Consider the following 24,153-nt stretch of genomic DNA (forward strand, 5'->3'; position numbering starts at 1 on the left):
ATGAAACATTTTTTGATATCTCGAATAATTTTCGACATATATTAAGAAAATAAAAAAAAAGAAACAAAAACTTCAATCTTCCTTAGTCGAGTTTCGAACCTTATTTAGCCAAGATTCGAACCTTATTTAGCGGAGACTCAAACCCTATTCTATAATAGACCTGTTCTTTTTAGCTGAACTGTCTGCACTAACTCAGCTAAAAAAGAACAGACTGTAGAGTGTGTTTACGTCTTCATAGTGTTCTCGTACCACGTGCGTGGATTTATCTTATAGTTGATATTGTTCGATTAAAAAAGTGCACGTAATTTTTTTTAAGATGAAAGTTAAAACGTTAACCAGGAATCCTGATGAGTACTTACGAGAGACTAAACGAGATATCCATAAAAGTAAAAATTTATATGGAGATTGCAATGCTAATCTAACCTGTTGAAATCTCTCTCTACAGCTGATTGAAAATTGTTTTATTATTTACAGTTCCGAGAAACTTTGAGCCAACTTTACATCCCTTTGTGGCTCCAAGAGAATACACGAAAGCATTGAACGCCGTTAAACTCGAGAGAGTATTTGCAAAACCATTTATAGCGAATTTAGAAGGCCACAAGGATGCGATATCTTGCATATGTAAACATCCTTCACAATTATCCATCCTATTGAGTGGTGCTTACGATGGTGAAGTAAGAACGTGGAATCTTGCTCAAGGAACCTGCACACGAGCTTTACTAGCTCACGATGGCATAATTCGTGCAATTACGTATGTGCCTGATGGAAGACATTTCATTACTGTTGGAGACGACAAGACAATTAAGACATGGGATGCTGTTTCTGCTAATAAAGAAAAAGAGGAAGAACCTTTAAATGCTATTGTCAGCAAAGTATGCGGCTTTTACATGTATAATTTTTTAAAATTATTTAAGTACTTAAAAGTTTTAAGCAGATTTGTATTTCCAGACGATATTAACTAATATAACTCATCATCGGACTAAACCTCTATTTGTCACCTGTGGAGAAGGATTATGTCATATGTGGGAAGAAACTCGCAATGAACCACTTCGGACATTTAAATGGGGAACAGATGGTTTACATGATGTAAAATTCAATCCTGTGCAAAAAGACCTTTTAGGTATAGTATGAGATTTTACTATAATTTTTTATATACATATTTTTTTCTAACACTTCTTTTTGCATACAAAATTTTGCTAATTAAATTCCAAATTAAAACAAATTGCTTTCAGCTTCTTGCGCAGGTGATCGTAGCATAATTTTATATGATACTAGAAAGACAGGACCCTTAACAAAAATAGTAATGAAATTACGAAGTAATAAACTTTCTTGGAATCCCATGGAAGCTTTCATTTTCACGTGTGCTAATGAAGATTACAAGTGAGATAATAATGACAGCTTTATTTTTGCGCTCAACTTTTGCAGAAAACTTAAATACATCTCTTTCAGTTTGTATACCTATGATATCCGGAGATTAAAAACGCCAGTTAATGTACATATGGATCACGTGGAGGCCGTAATAGATGTGGATTACTCGCCGACAGGAAAAGAATTTGTTTCAGGTAGTTACGACAAATCTATCCGTATTTTCGAGGTAAATAAAGGTCACTCGCGAGAAGTGTACCATACAAAACGCATGCACAGACTTACCTGTGTAGGATGGTCACTCGATAATAAATATATAATAAGCGGCAGCGATGAAATGAATCTTCGTATATGGAAAGCTAAAGCGTCGGAAAAACTCGGCATTGTAAGTAAAAGTATTACTGCCTTCATGGATTTACACATGACTTGGAATAAGAATTCATCTTTTTCCATTCTGTTTAACAGTTAAAAACTAGGGAAAGACTGGCGCTGCAATGCAATGATGCTTTGAAAGAAAAGTATGCGTTTCATCCTGAAGTTCGACGTATTGCACGTCATAGGCAAGTGCCGAAACACATATACAACGCGCGAACCGAATTACAGAGAATTCGTGAGAAGAGCAAACGCAAGTAAGTACAACCATATACATAACAATATATATTGTGTGTGTTTATAATTTTATAAATAAATTTTATAAAATTATGTTTTATATTTTTAAATAATTTTATGAATAACTTTTGAACAATATCTTAATAAAATATTGTTTTTATCTTGCAGGGAAGCTAATAGGCGTTCTCATTCTAAGAAAGGTACTGTACCATTCATGTCAGAGAGGGAGAAACACGTGGTACGTCAAGATAATTAAAACGATATTTATCGTTATAATTAAAAATATATTATGATACTTCGAGTTTATTTCTCGACTCATCACGTCATCGGTTTTTGTATATTTGTTAGATTTCATACAGGATATTTTATGTATATTGGCAAGAGAGAAATACATATGTACTCTTTGTATAATATTTATTGTAATAAATAATTTCTCTTGACATTATATATAACGCATCGCGATAATAAATTCATAAAACATTACAAACCTCAAGCAGTGATTAATGTCATACCTAGCGTACCTTACAACAGCTGATTATGCTGCGCTCCTCGCGCGATTATTTTAGCACGCGATTTAATCGGTTTTCTAGTATAAATATTTCCCTTTCATTTATCTCGTTATTTTAATTTTATATTTCAAAAAGCTTATTAAAATTCTTGTACGTTGTATCATGTAAGATTAACAAATATAAAACATGTTATATCCCTTTTACACAATTTTCATGTAATCTTAAAAAATTTAAGTGGTGATAAATTTTTAATAAAATTTCAGAAATACAATATATTTCTATGAGATTCCTCCTTCCATTATTATAATGACTTAGCAATTCGCGTTGTTAAAGCATTACACAAGAACACATTGTAAAAGTAGAAAGTCGCAGGGATTCATATTCGCACAAATCTATTATACATATTATACATACGATTTTAATGCATAATATGCATCTTTCTGAGCTTTCTTCCAGCACAATGCGCTATTTATGTATCTCATCGATACGCTATTGATGCACATGTTTATTTGTCCATTTTGTTAATACAAGGATCGAAACTGCATTTTTGGGAAATTTAATATTCGATGCTACAAGTATAGAAAAATGTTATTTTACGCCACGCTTACATTTTCGTATATTTATAACATTAAAAAAAATAAGTCATTAAATTATAACAACTTCAATCCTTGCTTCCCTAATAATTTTTGTTATAAATGATGATCGTTATTTTATGTTGTTAGTTTGATGAAAAATATGATATATTGGCAGTTTTTATTTCGATATAGTCTTGATAATTTATGTAGCCAAAAAATATATCAATGATACTGGTGATTAACAAAAAATTATTTTACAGTGTACAAAAACTGTGTACGCGATTTATATCTGGTTAGCGAATAGGATAATTATTCACACATAATCGTATAGTTTTCATTGTCGTAACTAATTTCGAAATTTCTGTACAAGACTAGGATAATTGAGAAATTAAATTATATATATCCCTATAAGCGGATAATATTATATAATATTTGAGATATATTCTTGGAATATTATATCCTCTAAAAATATACCTTGAATATGCTTTGAATATTATATAGTGTTGTGCGCTTATAGGGATATCGCCTATTACCATATTTCGAATTTCAAATTCAAATTTCAGTAAAGTTTTATATATTCTTAGTAATCATATTTTTCATGATTCCATGCCTTTTGCTAATTCTCTTTGACTAATTAAATATATGTTATAGAAATATCGAATAGGAATGATTATAATATATATACATATAAACAACATATACACATCAATATTGTGATTGAGGACTAAAAACGAAAAATATTTTGTTTTTACTAAAAGAAAACGAGATATACTTTTAATCTTATTTCATAAGATTACTTCCATTCAATGTGCATCTTTGTTTTACACAATTAATAATAAATAATATTTTACTAATATCTTACGTCTGTTATAGACTAGGAAACAAAATTTAGAGCAGAGGACTTTTGCCCGCGCACACATCAATTTATATATTTTTCACAAGATATATATTAAGATTATTGATCATCTGATAATTGAAATAACTTGATCTATTTTCAATATTGGCAGACAGAAGAAATTGATTTTCGTTTTCAGTCCTCGGTTGCGATATATCATCGGGATTGCGCGATTAAATAATAACGGAAGAATCCAAGTTTGACACGTTTAAACTTGATAATGAGCTAATTATATATCTTGCTCGAACACTTTTAGATAGCTCGATTCTCGTGGTTAAGTCTTTTCCTCGAGATATATATATATATATATATATATATATATATATACAGAAAATATGTCACGATTACTCGCGTATTTTTCGTAATTTCTCAAGAATAGACCCCGTTTGACTAATTATGAAGTCTAATCGAATAGGGAGAAGCGATTAGTTATATTACAATCTTATTGGAATATCTGGCCTAATTTTCAGTGCCTTTTCTAAATGCGACTAACAGTCGATATAGTTTATGTGGGTCACGATAATAATTATATATTTTCGATTACATTTTACGAGATAATAAATAATCACGTCAGTCGAGTTGTTAGATCGCTCTCAGACAAGTTTTTACAATTGTGAGAAAGATGACAAAATATTTGAATATTATACGTTTTCTGCGAGTTATCGATTTTTCTTTCAGAAAATATAGATTTTATTTATAGCGGTTTCTCCTTTTAATCCTCATGTATTTTTAACGCAATCCTGACATATTTTTAACACAATCTCTTTTTCAACGTGATATTGTTTAAATTTTTTTAAAGCTTGGAATTATTCTTTTTTTCACGTAATTTATCGATGCTTTTATTTATTCCATCAATTACTCAATAATTATTTTATAACAATAATATATCATAATCGATCGTTACAACTACCGAGAGCGATTCGAACGATAACAAAACTCGGTTTATTTTAAAAGTCTAACACAGAGAAACTTACACTTGAATATAATAGATATTCTGTTACGTGAAAATAATTTAAAATAGGTGAAAGTTTTTTTTTTCAATAAATAGCAATTTTGTTTCGCTTCACCTGTTATATAATAACAAGCTTAAAATTAATATCTTGCGCGTGTTGTATAATATATATATAAAAAATTGTTCGACGTCTCTCACATTCGCACGCGTCCACAACATTAGCAGGTATTAAATTATTTCTACGCTACGTATTCCTTATCAATGACCTATTAATGACTTACGAGTATGTATCACTGGTGGTTGTGCGAGTCTTTTCGGAACATAGATTCGATATCTAAATCATCGCCTAAATATCCGTACCTTGTGCCAATATCGATTACTCCGAGAAAATCTCTTCGCGACAATCGCAAACACGACATTGGCTCTTTGCATTCGATGGCACAAAGTTAAGCCAGGTATAAATGTACCACAAATAGTGCCTCACGTTCCTTTCAATCGATCTTTAGGTGAATCGATAAGCAACGTTTTTGTATAAAAAAAAAAGGTTGCACGAATATTCCAAACCGATATTGTTCTCAATGGTTGGTTGATTTGTTCTAGACGTTTAGATCGGCCATCATTTTACGAAAATCCGCCAGCGTGTTGTAATCGGGATCCGAATCGATGTCCGCGAAATCCTTGCTGGAATCAGTCTTGACGAAGCTCGGATTATATCGGCTTAACGACAACGGGCATGGTAATAATTCCGGCATGACCGAATGGTGAGTGATTAGTGCGGTCAGCGTTGTAAACTCTTTTGTGAAGCCCTGGAACGTATAAAATTATTGAGATTACAACATTTTTTCTTTAGTAATTTGAAATTTTATGCTTTCCTATTTCGTTTTAAGTATCTTTGTTTTCTGACAGCTATTCTTAAAACATGTTTACAGAAGAAAGATATACTGTTTTCATTATTATTATTATTATATTATACACTACGCAAAAAAATTAAAAGGCCACTTTCTTTCATATAAGAAAAGGCTAATTTTTCAAGTAGTGACATTGTACCATCTGTTTCATATTTAGCAGATGTATGATGCTAAAATGTTACTATAATAGTATTATGACTATTTTTGTCCTCTTACGCGTGACTAAATTTTTTTTTTTTTAACAAATAAAGTTTCAATCTAAAAGGCTTTCTCATGATTATTAATTAATGACTATTATTTAATTACTAATTCCATCAAGATTGACAACACCTATATGTATATACCAGGCAGCAAACAATATTTATAAAAAATACTTTATAAAATAATATAATATAATTTATAAAATATTATAAATCTACAAAATATTTATAATAATTATTTGAATATTTATCAAAAATATTTTAGAAATATTTATGTAATTTAAATTTAAAAAATCATAAAGATTTATCATAAATATCCCAGTAAATTATTTGAAAAATATTTACAAAATATTACTACAAATATTTATTTTTATACTTACCATAAATGTTATATAAAATATTTAATCTATATTTTAATAATATGTCGAATAAATACAGTTTTTATGATTTTTTTTCCTCGTAATGTAATAAAGAATAAATAAAATATTTATATAATATTTCAAAAAAATATTTATCATAAATATCGTGTGTTGTCTAGAATGTATTTTATATGAATCGAAGCGAGATTTTCTAAAATTTCTTTTTTCTACTAAAATTTATTTATGCGCGATTTTTCTTGATAAAAATAGTTATATTTATTTTATTTGTTTAATTTTGTTTAAATACACTCTGTAAATTAAAGGACCACTTTCTTCCATATAAAAAAAAGCCAATTTTCAAGTAGTTTCTTAAAAATAATCAGAATAAGGTCACTAAAAAAGCATTTCAAAGCTCGAAGTTTCTAGTTTTAAAATCATTAAATAATTTTCAATTCTTTCTATTCGTTAGAAAATTACGTTGTAAAGAAGCGACGTCCGTCGATTGAAAAAATTTTTCTAAAGTTTGTCCAAGAGAGAGAAAATACCAATTAAAAAAACAATCCTAACATGATTTCATTAATTGAGTGTTAAAGAGTAGAGTTTTAGTTTTAATTTCTTTTTTTAACAAATATTCTATAATTTGTTTCGCCGAGATATTCATTATTAAAGCAAAATCGAGTTATTGACTATGAACGCTTATAAGTGAAAAAATGATCGTACAATAATCATTAAAAAAGCAATTTAAAGAGAAAAATTCGCACTTTAAAATGCTCCTATTGTTCTTTTTAATCATTATTCATTTTAAAGCGTAATTGTTACTTAAAAATCAAGTAAAAATTACAGTTTTATCTTTCTTTATTTAAATTAAAGAAAGTTAATGAAAAAACGCTAAAATTTTCATGAACTCTACAACATTTACAGTTTAATTTTTTTGCGTAGTGTATTATTATATTATATTATTATTATTATATTCATAGTCCTAAATTATATTATTATTATTATATTCATAGTCCTAAATTATATTATTATTATTATATTCATAGTCCAATTATCTGTCATCGTATTGTCAACAATAATACAATTGCATGACGGCAATATAATTAATCAATATAATTAATTACGCTTGCTTATCTTATGTTACTTAATTTATCGTATGCGTATTATATTATATTACAGTGCATGATGTAATACATTATTAAAACAAAAATGAAATGCGATATTATGAATATAGCTTTTCTCATATTTTCAGCAAGGCATGCAGGGAAACGCGCGTGTAGCGTAACATCACACAATAATGAACCGGTATTAAATGTATTATATACTGTATGTGTGTTGAGACGCGAGCTTCGTGTATCAAAATTATCGCATATGTACAGCATTCATTCGGATCTAGAGTGTTGCGCTGTTACAGCGATGCAATTCCGCGATAGTATGTACACACACGCACATATATATATATATATATATATATATATATATATACATACAAAGAGAGGGTAAAGAGAGAAAGCGGAGTTTTGATTTCCCTACGGCATCCACACGGTACATCCAACAAAACTCATTTATACTGGTTTCGGAGATTATCAAAGTCCGCGGACTCATTTAATCTATCCTACGCAAGGGGGAAGTTCGACCATTTAAATATCCGAATGTATTAGGAGCTTCATAGCGGCACGGTATCCTATAATATCTGGCTACTATAAGCTTCGCGCATTAGCACCCCCCTCCCACCCGTAGCTTATTTCAATATTAATTCCATCTCTTTCAGTCTTAGATATTATTCTTTAAAAAGTGTAGTCAATGCTAAATTTAAGGATGTTTAGTACCTATTTTTAAAAATATAGAAGTTTAATAAAATTTGCACAGATTGTTCTGATACATGTTCAGGGACTTATAAAAAAATCTGGAGTTGATTCATTGAAGCAATCAAAAGTTATAAAGATTTTAATTTGCAATGAATTTACCCGTCGATATTATTATAAATATAATTATTTTGTGGATCTAATTATAAGTAAAAGTATTAATATAATTATAAGTATAATTATTTATATAAATAAGTATAGATATAATTATTTCTGTCCTTTTTAGCCCTTAAATTGATACGATTACAGATTTTCTATCTTATAAAAAAACCTGTGATCGTGTTGATTTAACAGCTAAAATAGATAGAAATAATAATAGGAATTTATTCAAAATTTGCAAAAATATAGTTTAAATATAGAGGAAATATTTGATCACATAATTTTGGTCAAGTACTGACTAGTTCAAAAGATATTGAATATAATTTTCTCAATTTTGTCCTATTATCCGAGATGACATATTATTTATTGTGAAAAAATGACAACATAGTATTCAGCTGAGCCTTCTTTTGACATTTTAAATAACTTATCTTTTCATCTGAAGAAGCCTCTATATACAAACGTGTAAGCGAGAAGCGACTAGGCCTCATATGTCAATTTGTAATTTGACCAACTTATGAAAAATTACCATGTTGCCACATTTCTTTCTTCTCGGAGAAATGACAAATTATTAAAATTATCAAAGAAATAGTTAAAAATCTTCTATATTTTGTCACTATTATAATTTTTATTCTGACATTTTAAATTACTCTGTACGAGTAAATTCTTTTATTTTTATAATTCAAATTTTGTGCTGTAATGTTGGAATCGAGGTATCGTCAATGATAAAAGTTTCTCATTATAATTTAAGAAACACGAAAATTGTCCAAAAAAAAGCAACAGAAGTTTGAATATTCTAGCTATGAATAAATAATAAGATTTTATGCAATCTTTATAATAATCATATATTAAAATATATGAGAAAAGTATATATTCGTCAATTTCGACTACTTTCTGCTCCGATTGTAGGTGCTAAACATTCTTAATACAACGTAAAGAAAAAGTAAATTTTTGCTGCATATAAACGTATTAATTAGTACGGATAAAAGTCTGTTAAAATAATAAGCGGCTGTTATTCTCTCTAAAAGAAATGTTAATCGAGTTATAATTTATGGGAATTTCAAGTTGTACTTCCGAAGGAGAAGATTTACTAACTTTGACTCCTTGCAAGAATCTTGCAAGAGTCTTTACTTTCCTTTAGACGTTTTGCGTTGAAAACTATTTTGATTCTCGATACGACAAAGAGTGCGTATCGAGAGGAGAAACTTACTTTGATTTTGTATCCTTTGTTTGTACGCATTATGAGATAATGGGCTATTCCGCTCGGTTGGAATTCACGGGGCACGCGGAGGGAGAGGGCGTAACATCCGGGCTTACTGGTACTCTCTCGCACCATGAACGCCCCTTCCGGCTCTTGGCTTAATACTTCCAGCGTTATCTCTCTGAAATCAAGGTCGTACCGTGTTAATGGTAAATGGGAATTTTATCTTCTCTTCTTACGAGAAAACAATCTTATTTACTCATCTAACATAAGTTACGCTATTGGAAGAGAAGTGGAGGAATATTTAAAATTAGCTGGAAACGACGTTGCTATTTTAGTGTCTTACTCCGATATGTAATAAGGACTTGTTTGGACCAACCTGGGTATTCCAGCTTGAAACCAGGGCGCCTTGCGTAGCTCTGCCTCCTCGCTTCGATTATTCAAGCTGTCTGTTCTCTCGGGCAAAGGTGGCGGAGTTGGCGTGGAGCCATGAGTGCTTCCGTCAGGAGGTACCGAGCTACTCGACGTGCTAATTTGCGATCTTCTTTTTGACTTAAATTCTGCCTCCGTAGCCGAATCCAGGCAATTGTGTCCTATCCTACAAAAAGAGATGAAAGAGCTGCCATTCACAAGTCATACGCTCGCGATTACTCGATCAGCTTCGAAGAAGGAAGAGGAGAAACAGGGTGCCTCACCTGTTGTTCTCGATGTTGAAGTTCTTTGCGGTGATGGACGCGTTGATGTTGTTGTCGAGGCTTTCGGACGGCGGGATCTTGTTGTAGGACGGTCTCGTACCCTCCGAGTCGATGATCGCCTCGTTTATGTAGCCCCCGGAATGGGGCCTGTTTGATGGGCTGGTTGGCGTACTGCTACCGCTGACAAGCGGGCAGCTGTCATCCTCACCGTTCAGCCCAAGAACGTCGCGTCCACCTGTCAAACCCATCGCCAGCCGCTTTATCAGCGGCGGCTTGTCCGTTAGCCTCTTGTACGAGTTTAACTCGGTCGGTGAGTTGCTCTCATCGCTGCTTGGCGTGCTCTGCTGGGATATGCTCTTCGGTTCGTTCTCGTTTGTTATAGGTCCGAGAACGTTCGTGAACGAAGGCCGCAGACCGGGGATCGTGTTCGGCGCCTGGAATTATTCGAATTATTCCTTGAAACGCGAGTATCCATTGTAGGTATCCATCATTTATCTATTTGATATCATTTTTTAATTAACGTTGATTTCTTTTCTTCTCGATGCAATACATTTATACGTGTTGCGCCCACACAAAATGGATGAGAAGCGGTATTAATTAAAAGAAACACATGTTATATACAGTTAGAGCGGCAAAAAATATATAAAACTTTGCGTTTTAAAGTTAGTCTACTGTAATTGCCACTTGACTAGGGTTGAAATGCGTTTTCGCTTCGTTCGAATGTAACAAGGCAGCCGTGGTAGAGTTGTTTGTTGTTATCACTTGTATGAATTCACCTTTACGCCAGCAAGTCGCAGCGTGGGCGAGCCGGCGCTGCCGAGCTGCACGTTCATATCCGTTGCAGATGAACCCCTTCCAATCCTGGAGGTGGGCGATGTCCGACTTTTCAACCACGAGTTCGACGACGGACTTCTGCAAGCTCCCGCGGCGATCGTATCGTCTCCGGACAGTGATTTGTTCTATAAACGAAAATGGCGGCTATCATTGCCAAAATTCAAGACAATCTAAACCTATATCTAAGGCCAATTGTGCCTTTTAGGTCCTATCAAAGATTTTCCTTTCGAGTTTGTCGTCGCCTTAAACGGCTCTACCTCAAAGGTATCGTTAATTTAGGCAAAATTGAAATAAAAAAAATTGAATAATTTAGTCACAGTCGGATAAATATTTGATGGAATCTCACGATTCCCAGGGCGATTTCTGCGGCGAGGACTACTCTGGGCGGACCGTGGTGGACTGACCGTTTACTTGGAAACGCGACGCGAGACTCGGGTCGAATTTATAATTAACGCGGCCCGTAAACGGGACACCTACTACTGGAGTCGGTGAGTCTCGTGAGATCACGTCGGGAGAGGATACGGTTGTCGTTGTCTCTTTCGCGACTCGCGTTTGGATATTTAAGAAGCTCTTCCGCGGAGCTGTTCCAGCGCTTCGCCCTCTTCTCCGGTATATCTATATCTCGTGTCAGTTCCAGCATATTGCAGTGTCTATTCTAATATTTCCTGGAATATTACACTTGCGCGTTACCGTGGAAAAAAATTTAATGCAACTTGAATAAACAGATTTAATTATTTCGATTTATTTTGTTGAAGCAAGGCTTCTTGATAAAAAAGTTATTGCACTACAATACATTTATATAGCGTTTCTTCATCTTTGGAAATGATATCATCTGCATTTCATTTTCTATGTACAATCTTTTGTTTGTAAAGCAAACGTTGCGCTGCAACTCGGTAAGCAGAATCTTTAAGAAGAAAGATCTGAGAGCTGTCCGCTAATTGCTAAAACTATTTAATTGCAATCCACAGCCCTTTTGTGAGAAAACTAGCAGATGGCACGATACTACTAGCTTGTAAAGTTGAGCTTGCAAAGTTTAATTTAACTAATTTGCTAGTCGACGACAGAAACAAATTACTTCATTAGCACTTTAAGTTATACTTTCATTAGCACTTTCTTATTAGCCACTGACGTGCTATTAAAAATTCTGTTTAAATCTTATAATAATTTATAAATTTTCCATTATTCACCCATCAGTTACTTGTTTTGATATTATATATTATATATTGTATATAGATACTATAATTTGTTTTGATATGTTTAAAACATACCCACGACGTTCGGTGCTCTTGTTTGTCTTTGCGATAAGACGGCGTCGATCGCGGTGAGATTACATCCTGGAGGATCGGTTGACGCTGAAGCTGTGCCACGTACGCCATGCGGAAAGCATTGCCAACGATGGTATTCAGCTCCTCCGCCTGGAGATAAAACAAATCAAACTTTAACATTTTATTTAATATGAGAAAAAAACTCTCTGCAGATTTTTAATTTAAGGATGTTTAGTACCTATTTTTAAAAATATAGGAATTTAATAAAATTTGCACAGATTATTCTGATACATGTTCAGAGACTTATAAAAAAATCTGGAGTTGATTCATTGAAGCAATCAAAAGTTATAAGGATTTTAATTTGCAATGAATTTACCCGTCGATATTATTATAAATATAATTATTTTGTGGATCTAATTATAAGTATTAATATAATTATAAGTATAATTATTTATATAAATAAGTATAAATATAATTATTTCTGTCCTTTTTAGCCCTTAAATTGATACGATTACAGATTTTTTAAAACAGATCTTATAAAAAAACCTGTGATCGTGTTGATTTAACAGCTAAAATAGATAGAAATAATAATAGGAATTTATTCAAAATTTGCAAAAATATAGTTTAAATATAGAGGAAATATTTGATCACATAATTTTGGTCAAGTACTGACTAGTTCAAAAGATATTGAATATAATTTTCTCAATTTCGTCCTATTATCCGAGATGACTATTATTTATTGTGAAAACGTGGCAACATAGCATTCAGCTGAGCCCTCTTTTGATATTTTAAATAACCTATCTTTTCATCTAAAGAAGCCTCTATATATAAACGTGTGAGCGAAAAGCGACTAGGCCTCATATGTCAATTTGCAATTTGACCAACTTATGAAAAATTACCATGTTGTCACATTTCTTTCTTCTTGGAGAAATGACAAATTATTAAATTTATCAAAGAAATAGTTAACAATCTTCTATATTTTGTCATTATTCACTATTAAAATTTTTATTCTGACATTTTAAATTACTCTATACGAATAAATTCTTTTATTTTTATAATTCAAATTTTGTGCTGTAATGTTGAAATCGAGGACCGTCAATGATACAAGTTTCTTATTATAATTGAAAAAACATAAAAATTGTCCGGAAAAAAGCAACAGAAGTTCGAAAATATATTTCTACACTCTAGCTATGAATAAATAATAAGATTTTATGCAACCTTTATAACAATCATATATTAAGATATATAAGAAAAGTATATATTCGTCAATTTCGATTACTTTTTGCTCCGATTATGGGTGCTAAACATTCTTAATTTAATTTAATTTTAAGAATGTTCTCATAATCTTGTGTTTATGTTCAGCGCAGTGAAATTAGTTCGAGTATTCATGTAAAATTAATTAATTTTTTTAGGGAAGAAATGCCTCAAGAATTATTCACAAAATAATTCAATCAATGAAGTAGCTTGCAAACTTTTACTTACAAGAGTTAAACTAGGTTTTTATATTACGCTGCGATTAAATTTCTATCAGAGAAGTTTAAAATATATTTTTTAACTTTTTGTTGACAAATATATATGTGTGTGTGTGTGTGTGAGAGATTTCTATACGTTATCTTTTTAATTAAAAATCAAAAACCTGTTGAAACTATAATTTAATGAAATATATCAAATAATACAAATACACATTTGCAAGGTAAACAAAAAAATAATTTTGTCCGAAAGAAACCAAATCAACAAAAAATGTTTTCATTTTCTCAGTTTCCATCTTCTTGGCCCTTCAAGCCAATTAGATTTTTTTCTGACTCGTCAGATTAAATGAGAAACGAGCGGTCCGAATAGACGCCGCGCTGCAGCAGCGCAAACGCGAAGTCTGAATATGTAATAAGCATTCGTGGAAAGCCACAAGCTCAGCTTCGTTCCTATGTGTGTTTAGAAAGCTCCTGACTACATACGTCCAGTATTTACACCCGATCGAGATGCAGATGAATCGTGCGAGTACACGCATACAAGAGTGGATGCAGAACCAGGAATGGATAAAAAAATTTGCGCTACCTTTTAACGAATTCGGTTGGATATATTAATGTGCGCTGATGCACGTTAAAGATAGTCGTATGTACCTAAATTTACAATAGCATAAATAATTAGCAAAAGGTAATTAATTTTACAGCTATTATTATCTCGTATTGAATAATAATTCGTAATATTAATTATACTTTTTTCCTCTACAGCACGGTATATTGATCGAATATTGTAGGAATATTGTATTGCAAGATTGGAATATTACAAGCAATATTTTTGAAAGCTTGCCACGATATAGATATGTTCGCTCTCAAACTATAGTGTGCAATATTTCTATAACAATACTGATATATTTCAAATCGTATTGCATATTTCAAATATATATTTCTGCAATGTAAATACAATATTTACAAGATATTACAAAATATTTCTTATTTGCATAATACTTATTTGTCAGATTTTGAAACCATTAGTTCGATATCCTTGCGGTAGGATTACATCAGAAATTAAGCTAGAATAAAGATAGAAAAATAACGTTACTAGGTGTGTTTGTAGACTTTAGATACCTCTCATGAAAAAAACTTGAATACGGAATAGATAACGCAGGTAAGCGAACGAACTAGCGAAATATACGTGATTGCATTAAAATATAGCAGTAATATCTCCAATATAATATTAAATTTATATTTGCACACTATCGCTGCAATATTTGTAATTATATATCGTAATATTGAAATATTCATGCAGTATTTTAGCAATATTTCGTGCTGTAAGGGTTGTTATAAATTAATAATAATTAATAATAATAATTGTTATAAATTAAAAATAATTATTATAATGACGCAGGCATTTATAACTTTTTGTATACTTATTCTAAGCACGATGCAACCATAATAAGTATCCCATACAGCACAGATCATTGCAATTACATTGCAGCAACGTTGCAATATTGCAAATTGCAATAAAACATTACAAAAACATTACAGGGATATAAATCTATAAAATATCAGCACAGTCGTTGCAACATATATTTCGGAAAAATTTCAAAATCAAAATTTTATAATTATATTTTTTTAGAGTAAAACGTATAAGAAACATAAAATATGAAAAAGTTGAACTTAAATAAATGTTTGCAATAATATTTATCTAAGAAATATTATGTATATTATAAATTTATACATATAATAAATTATATATATATATATAAATTATATATATAATTTTATGTAAATTTATATATTTTTTAGATAAAAAAATTATTATTCCGCACATTTAAGTTCAACTTTTTTGTATTTTATGTGTCCATATGCTTCTGATATTTTATCATGTATGATTATGTATCAGAAACAAAAAGTTTTATATGCAACATTAGTCGACGATTGCAGTAACAATACATTATTGAAAATTCTTGACATTGCAATATTGCTATAATATTTCGTTGCAATCTTCCTAAAGGCGGACATTTTAACGTTGCTGCAATCCCATAACAATGGTGCAGCAACATTTTGCAGTAAATTTGCAATATTGCAATATTGCGGTGAAAGATTGTTGCAATATGTGTATACAATCTTTCTGTGCTGTATGGGATAGGACATATCATTTTCACAATTAAATAACATTAAAAATATTGTTATAACATTGCTATATCATTTTCACAATATTTTTGAAATATTTCTATAATATTAAACTATATTGCAAAATGCCTATACAATGTTTCTGTAACATTGCACTGCAATATACAATATTCCAACGTTGTTGCAATGTTACTGCAAATTTCTGTGCTATATGGGGTTGCGTGTTAATGAACGCTGGAGGATCCGACGAGGATCTAATAAGGGCACACATTATACGCACATAGGAAACGAGAACATCTCGCGTCTGGGTGTGCAACATTTCCTTTCACAGGACGAGCAAAATTCGTCGCGAGGCAGATATTCAATCGTTTCGCATCGTTGAGTATATGTATACGTACGTTTCGAACTCTAGCTTGCATTCTTCGCCTATGTAGTATACCTGCCTATGTATTTACCTATCTCTGTGACATTGTTAGGACATTGTTGCAAGCGGCCTGGAAATCCTTGCAAATCCCGGCTTTACATCGGGGGAAGGGTAGGTGGGAAATACATTTCTCGCCGGCAGAATCAGCCTGCGAGCGATAAAAATGCAAACGAAAGATAGAATTATAAAGCCAAGAGCGCTGAGAGGCATATTTTTCAATGCTATATATCGATTTGCAAGTTCGTGCACTATTGTAAAAGAGCTTTGACAAAGACATTTTGCCATTTAAATTGGTCGTTTGGTATATTGAAAAAACGGAGCGAAAGGGATATTACGTAATGCGTTTTAATGATACGCTCTCATGCAAGACAATGGCGGGGCGAGCTTCTAGATTGAAATGCGCAGCAACGCCGCTCTCCCGAATAATTTTACGGTTTGCGGTTTGAGGTCAGGTCGAATGATTCCACTAGGAACGAGATATTTCAATTACGTTTGCACGCGGAGCGAGGCAATGACTTGAGCTATAATTGCGGACCGGCCGCACGTTCTGTAACTCGCCAAGTCATAGCCGAGCACTCTCCTCTCTCCCTCTCCGCCATTTTACTTATATACAAATCGTCATTTAGTTACATTACAAACTCTCTCATTGCCGTATATGAAATTTGCATAAAATTTTTGCTTGAAAGTAAGAATAATAATATCTCTACTTGAAAACAATGATTTTTTTTTTGGAAATCAAACCGTTAATATTATATTAGTGTTTTAAAATATATATAAATATTTTTAATATTTTTATACCGAAGTACCGACCGAGTTCTAACCTAACAAAACAATTTACTTAATATAAAAGTTGCAATTTATATACATAAAATAAAATAGGTTTTCCCCTCTCAGAATTGCATGAAAGAATATTTGTGAACTTTTAGAAGCACAACATTTGTTTTTAAAGGAATATTTTTTTTCTAGGCTTCTAAGCTCATTTCTAAAAGTTCACAAATATTCTTTCATGTAATTCTGAGAGGGGAAAACCTATTTTATTTTATGTATATAAATTGCAACTTTTATATTAAGTAAATATATTGTTTTGTTAGGTTAGATTTTGTTCGGTCGGTACTTCAGTATCCCCTTAATATTTAGAGAAAATCCAGGGACTAATTTATCGAGGGAAAAAACACGCACGCATCCCTCTCATCAAAACACGATACTTCACAGAAATGTGAAGAAGAGAACATTCCGACAAAATGAAGCTTACTTATTCGCAATAGACCAAAAGATGTCGCAGCATGTTACATGGAAGAATTTATCGCCCTTGTGGGCGGAACTCTGTGCGGATTCGTGGCTGGGTTCTTCGATTTCGATCCCTCTGGCCGACAATCGAAAATACGGCCCTGAGATTCCCGCCCCGAGATGGAATTTAAGCGCGATGAAATCATCACTGGCAACTCTTCTTTCTTTCTCTCCTCTCTACCCTGTCCTGGACATTGACTCGAGCAGGCACTGACCCTCTTCACCACTGGTTTGAATTCAGATTCGTTTTGATCGGTCAATAGCAATCATACCGCTATATTGTCTAGGCAATATCCTTTATTCAGCAATGTTTTCTCAAATTACAAGAAGACCGAAGGACAATTCAAGATAAAATGTCGGAAAAATCGATTCAAAAGAATCAGATGTCACGCGATGGAACATTGGGTAGACTTTAGGAAAGGAAAAATAGTGATTTTTTGGCGAGCTATTTAGTTCGTCTTATTCTTCACCTTGATTCACTGTCTGCGCTGCTTGGCAAAAAGACGAAAGACACGCCAGAATCGAATGGAAAGAGGACCGAAAGAGCGATGGATCGCGCCATGGCTTTGCGCCGGTGCAGCGTGACGGGCTACATTCCAGACATTCCGCGCGGTCACGGCCATATCTCCAGCTCCTCTAGATTTCCCGTCCCGTGTACCCGGTCTACCACTACCATCGACCGTCGTACAAGCCGGTATACTCGTAATAATAGCGTTCGAGGTAGGGATGGCCCTCGTCACACTTCTGAATTTCCCTCACTTCGGTTTCTCTGGTTTACCTCGACGACGCGACGCTCGCCGGCGGATAAATGGCTGGAGAGGAAAAGTTCTCTGGAATACGGAACGTAGTAAGAACATTTGCTCTGAGAGTGTCATTACATTGCACCAACGACCAGTATCACCAGTATCATCGCTTCTCTTACCTGTGCTACATCATCGTTATCGATGGCGACAGCGTAATAGACCCTCAAGTTCTACCCTCTAATTCCCTTGTTTTCTTTTTCTATTTGCTACCTCAAGATTGTACAGCCTTTTCTTGTGAATTTCCAGCTCGCAGAGTTCAAAAAGAATTCGAAATTATCGTTACTAATAATTGCTCTCTCTGTCTCTTATCGCTTCTTTTGTTCACTTGTTCGCGATCTTTCATTGTGTTCCATCTACCTGCCTGCTATCAAGTTTGCGCTCATTAAAGATGACAAGATCGAATCAATCCTTTGCAAACTTCAATTGCTCCATTCCCACATAAAATAGTTATAATTAATAAAATAAAATTAATGGCGATTCCCTGTCGTATCATTTCAAGCTCTATCTATAAAAAAAGGAATTGCGATTCAAGATATTCAAGATTGTCAATTTCAAAAAAACGCGAGTCAAGGTTTAAAACCCCACTCTAGGCATCAAGATCCCCTGCTCATGACGGGTACAGCAATTTCGAATGTCAAATATTCGATATCTCAAATTTCACCGTTACGCGCTATCATATCGATGCAATTTGACTCGATGCGTACACCGTTAATAAAATAATCATTACAACAATTCGTCACGATTACACAAGTTATTCATGAATGTCAAAATTTATCTTGTAAATTGAATTAAAATAAATTCGAAGGAAAATGCCTTTTCCGAAAAAAAAGATATATATATATATATATATATATATATATATATATGTATAAGTGTTTGCATAATAAATTTTAACGAACGTCATAATTTATCTTTGTTTAATTGCATCTATAAATACCAAGACTCGATTATACATATAAAAAGAATGTATAAAAAGAAATTATCATTCGAATATTTGGGGCTGTAAAAAGAGACAGAGACTGATTGATTTAGTAATGATAATTTCGGCAACAGTGCTATGAGCATGTTGGATTCTAGGAGTGAGCTGGAAATCCATGAGAAAAGGTTGTATAATTCTGTGATAGTAACCGAAATATCGTTTGACCATGCAAGCACTTTGTTCAACGTAACGTGAAATCGGTCGAAGATTAGATCGAATATAGTTAGAATGAATCAGGGAGCGCAGATGAAGAACAATCGTTGCATAATCTCTTTGATCAGCAATTAACGCTACGACTGGAGTCTGCTAGAATTATACCATCTGTTTCATATTTAGCAGATGTATGATGCCAAAATGTTACTATAATAGTATTATGACAATTTTCGTCCTCTTACGCGTGGCTAAATTTTCTCTTTTTTTTTAACAAATAAAGTTTCAATCTAAAAGGCTTTTTCATGATTATTAATTAATGACTATTATTTAATTACTAATTCCACCAAGATTGACAACCTATATGTATATACCAGACAGCAAACAATATTTATAAAAAATACTTTATAAAATACTTTATAAAATAATATAATATAATTTATAAAATATTATAAATCTACAAAATATTTATAATAATTATTTGAATATTTATCAAAAATATTTTATAAATATTTATGTAATCTAAATTTAAAAAATCATAAAGATTTATCATAAATATCCCAGTAAATTATTTGAAAAATATTTACAAAATATTACTACAAATATTTATTTTTATACTTACCATAAATGTTATATAAAATATTTAATCTATATTTTAATAATATGTCGAATAAATACAGTTTTTATGATTCTTTTCCTCGTAATGTAATAGAGAATGAATAAAATATTTATATAATATTTCAAAAAAAATTTATCATAAATATCGTGTGTTGTCTAGGATGTATTTTGTATAAATCGAAGCGAGATTTTCTAAATTTTCTTTTTTCTACTAAAATTTATTTATGCGCGATTTTTCTTGATAAAAATAATTATATTTATTTTATTTGTTTAATTTTATTTAAATACACTACGCAAATTAAAGGACCACTTTCTTCCATATAAAAAAAAGCCAATTTTCAAGTAGTTCCTTAAAAATAATTAGAATAAGATCACTAAAAAAGCATTTCAAAGCTCAAAGTTTTAAAATCATTAAATAATTTTCAATTCTTTCTAATCGTTAGAAAATTACATTGTAAAGAAGTGACGTCCGTCGATTGAAAAATTTTTCTAAAGTTTGTCCAAGAATACCAATTAAAAAAACAATCCTAACATAATTTCATTAATTGAGTGTTAAAGAGCAGTTTTAGCTTTAATTTCTGCTTTTAACGAATATTCTATAATTTTTTTCGCCGAGATATTCATTATTAAAGCAAAATCGAGCTATTGACTATGAACGCTTATAACTAGTGAAAAAATGATCGTACAATAATCATTAAAAAAGCAGTTTAAAGAAAAAAGTTTGCACTTTAAAATGCTCCTATTGTTCTTTTCAATCATTATTCATTTTAAAGCGTAATTGTTACTTAAAAATCAAGTAAAAATTACAGTTTTATCTTTCTTTATTTAAATCAAAGAAAGTTAATGAAAAAACGTTAAAATTTTCATGAACTCTACATCATTTACAAGTATAAAGCATTCCAGTTACTCGTACAAAAAACCAAAGTGTTAAGTTTTTTTCTATACATTTCCAAAACTTGAATTAATGATTATTGTATCATTTTTCCATTAATTATAAGCGTTCAGAATCAATAACTCTATTTTGCTTTAATAATGAATATCTCGCCTAAAAAAAAACCATAGAACATTCGTTAAAAAAAAGAAATTGAAGCTAAAACTCTGCTCTTTGATACCCAATTAATAAAATCGTGCTAGGATTGTTTTTTTAATTCGGTATTCTTGGACAAACTTTTGAAAAATTTGTTCAATCGACGGACGTTGCTTTCTTACAATGTAATTTTGTAACGAATAGAAGGAATTGAAAATCATTCTAAAACTAGAAACTTTAAGCTTTGGAACGCTTTTTTATTGATCTCAATCTGATTTTTAAGGAAATTGCAACTACTTAAAAATTGGCCATTTTTTATGGAAGAAAGTGGACCATTAATTTTTTTGCTTAGTTAATTTTACATTTTTAAATTGTTAAAAGTACTCAAGCCAAAATGGAAAAATCATGCTTGTAATAATGTAAGAGAAACATTCATTAAAACATTATTGACGTGGACTTTTTATATCAAGTTACGGGAGCAACTCAAATGATTGACGTAGCTTTGATTGGGTCTACTCTTGCAATTAAACGGTTTATCGTATGGGGGTCCTCGACAATGAGCGGTAAACTTAAAGACGTAGTGATGCATGAATCGTGCATCATCGTAGGACAATATGCCCACTTTGTGACCCATACAGTTTGCTACTATACCCTTGAGCCTCGTCAACTTATTTCGGTGCCCTTAGAAATGGACCCTCAAGAACGCATAAGACGCGCGAAGAGAACCGTTCAAATTCATTTCAAATTTCTTGCTGCTCGAATTTCTTCCTTTCTCGAATGCGTGATTCTTAATTAATCCGAATGCAAACGACTCTTCGTCTAAGTGGTATATGTTCCGAGAATTACTATATTTCCTAACATGGAGTCACCAAATTCCTAGCATGCAATCATCAAATCAATTCATATCGTACACTAAAGAAAATAATGATTCAAGAACATTATTGTAGTTGAAATTTATTTTATTAATTCAATAACATTATTAATCAATACGCTAATATTTTTTTCTGTGTAAGATTAATTCTGCAAAACAATAATATTCGTGAAATAAAAAGAGCGTAAGATATAAACTGATATTTTTTTTAGTATTATTTTATTTATATATCTCTTTAATGATATAAGAATACAAAAAGTGCATTTAAATGTTTGCTTTTTTAATTGCATTAAAATCTCATATATCCTCACTTTCTTCCGGCTGGAAATTATGGAAACTGTTGGTTATACGATATATATATACATAATGCTAATTTCATGATCGGATTATGCTTGACTCGATTAATTCATTACGCATATTGTATTAATCTGCAATACGCATTATACGATATAGACTTGACTGGAGTAATCCGTGTGTTCTCTATATATTGTGTAAATCAATCAGTTTCCATTACCTATCGAGAATGCCATGTAATATTGGCATGTAATTGAATGGAGCATAATAAGACCATTGATTTCTCTTATTACGAATAGATAGAATTTTTATCGATAGAAAATGGATTTTTTTGTACATACTATATATTTTTATATACTACTATATATTTATATTTCTATTCTTTTCATCGTATTTTTTCTTGTGAGATGTTAACATACATAACAAATATCTAATCTTTATGCAATTACTATTAAAATTATTAATAATATTATTAATATTATTAAATATTATTATTAATATTATTAAATATTTTTATTATTATTAATATTATTAAATATTTCAATAAATATATTGTCTGCAGAATTGTCTGAATAAATGCTAATAAGTTAAGAATAAAAATAATTTTAATAAGCAGTTGAAAAATGTAAATATGCAAGAGCCAATTGAACCCCATATACAATATATTATGTTATTATACAAATCAAACAGAAGAGACATAATAAAGATAGTATTAAACCAAAGCATTAGAACTGATTTTATTCAATTAAACATGCAGCACTCTATATTTTCGTGTAAATGACTATGATTATATTCTTCCATACTAAAACAACCGGAAGCAGAGTCGAATAAAGTGACGAAGCATAATACTATAGTGCATCATGTATGTATAAGGGGAACGAGCACCGTCGACGTTAAAAATATTTGACATGTGCGTCCAATATACGAGGAGCACGATGCATTCGATGCATTCAATGCGCTCGATTCGAGACACAACGCGTGAACATTACATATCTCGCGATGTCATTCTTGGCAGGAAGCACGCTTAGTCATTGCAAAATGGCATTTTACGGTGGTGTTCTTGCCTGGAATTACCGTAGAAATTTCAAATTGTAAATTGCGCACGAGCGTCCGCACATGTCGGGCAGTTATAGAAAAAAATCGCTGCTATTATAGATTTTTCACGACTGTTTGTCGCTTCTGCACGATAAAAGGTACTAACAAAACTGCACATTCATATGACGTGAGAGAAACGTGGACTTTGACATAACAAATTTGCCACACCAACGTCTGCGCATCCTCCGTATTTCATTTCTACTTCAAAGTCATCGCATCAGCTGTTCGATCCGATTAGCAGATTTTATAAGAAAAGTGGACATTGTTTCAAAGAAATAAACGAGGTCTGTTATGTAAGATGTAAAAATCTCGCATCCGTTTGGGATCGTCACTTTGACAAAACCAGAAGAAAGCAACCGATATGTGAGTGGAAGGAAAAATGAATAACTGTAAGTCATTATAAAGTCCTTCGCCGGGAAACTAATGCATTATTGAGAGGCTATCAGGTATAACTTATACGCCTAACAAATCGAGAGTATATTCTTATTGTACGTGAAGTTTCTACGAGAGATGCCTCGACACGGTAATGAGTCACCTTTTGTGCGAGATGCTCTATTGATGTCGAGAGAAATTTCGTAACGTTTGCGCAACGCGGCTCGTTTTCTCTCCGGCTCTTTTGGCTTTCTTCTTTTCCTCACTGGAAATATCTTCGTCTCTCAAAGGCATCAGCTGCGCTAGAGACGAGAA

At 31.9% G+C, this 24,153-nt stretch overlaps 2 protein-coding genes across 9 annotated transcripts in view; one reads left to right on the forward strand and one right to left on the reverse strand.

Moving 5' to 3' along the window:
• Nucleotides 1–206: 206 nt before the first annotated feature.
• LOC140666578 (DDB1- and CUL4-associated factor 13) lies at nt 207–2,378 on the forward strand. The gene is made up of 7 exons (XM_072893910.1): nt 207–386; nt 475–872; nt 949–1,120; nt 1,233–1,380; nt 1,450–1,750; nt 1,831–1,994; nt 2,143–2,378. Exons 1-7 carry the CDS (start codon nt 317–319, stop codon nt 2,228–2,230), a joined length of 1,341 nt encoding a protein of 446 aa, XP_072750011.1. The 5' UTR covers nt 207–316; the 3' UTR covers nt 2,231–2,378.
• A 422-nt stretch (nt 2,379–2,800) lies between these two features.
• LOC140666576 (EGFR adapter protein) overlaps nt 2,801–24,153 on the reverse strand; it is a 93,082-nt gene continuing 71,729 nt past the window's right edge. For all 8 annotated transcript variants that reach the window (XM_072893902.1, XM_072893903.1, XM_072893904.1 and 5 more), the window contains 6 exons: nt 12,329–12,475; nt 11,003–11,185; nt 10,227–10,660; nt 9,911–10,129; nt 9,541–9,712; nt 2,801–5,711 (listed from right to left, as the gene is read on the reverse strand). In XM_072893902.1, the coding sequence (XP_072750003.1) occupies nt 5,502–5,711; nt 9,541–9,712; nt 9,911–10,129; nt 10,227–10,660; nt 11,003–11,185; nt 12,329–12,475 (1,365 nt within the window). In that variant the 3' untranslated portion in view covers nt 2,801–5,501. The remainder of the gene's footprint in view (nt 5,712–9,540; nt 9,713–9,910; nt 10,130–10,226; nt 10,661–11,002; nt 11,186–12,328; nt 12,476–24,153) is intronic.

This window comes from Anoplolepis gracilipes, chromosome 6 (assembly GCF_047496725.1).
Source record: "Anoplolepis gracilipes chromosome 6, ASM4749672v1, whole genome shotgun sequence".
Classification (NCBI taxonomy): domain Eukaryota; kingdom Metazoa; phylum Arthropoda; class Insecta; order Hymenoptera; family Formicidae; genus Anoplolepis; species Anoplolepis gracilipes.

What these genes read in the sequence shown, in the direction of transcription:
- LOC140666578 (XM_072893910.1), top strand. Translation starts at nt 317, where the DNA reads ATGAAAGTTAAAACGTTAACCAGGAATCCTGATGAGTACTTACGAGAG. An exon ending in TAAACGAGATATCCATAAAA is followed by an intron (nt 387 to 474) that starts GTAAAAATTTAT and finishes TATTATTTACAG; the next exon opens with TTCCGAGAAACTTTGAGCCA. An exon ending in TAAATGCTATTGTCAGCAAA is followed by an intron (nt 873 to 948) that starts GTATGCGGCTTT and finishes TTGTATTTCCAG; the next exon opens with ACGATATTAACTAATATAAC.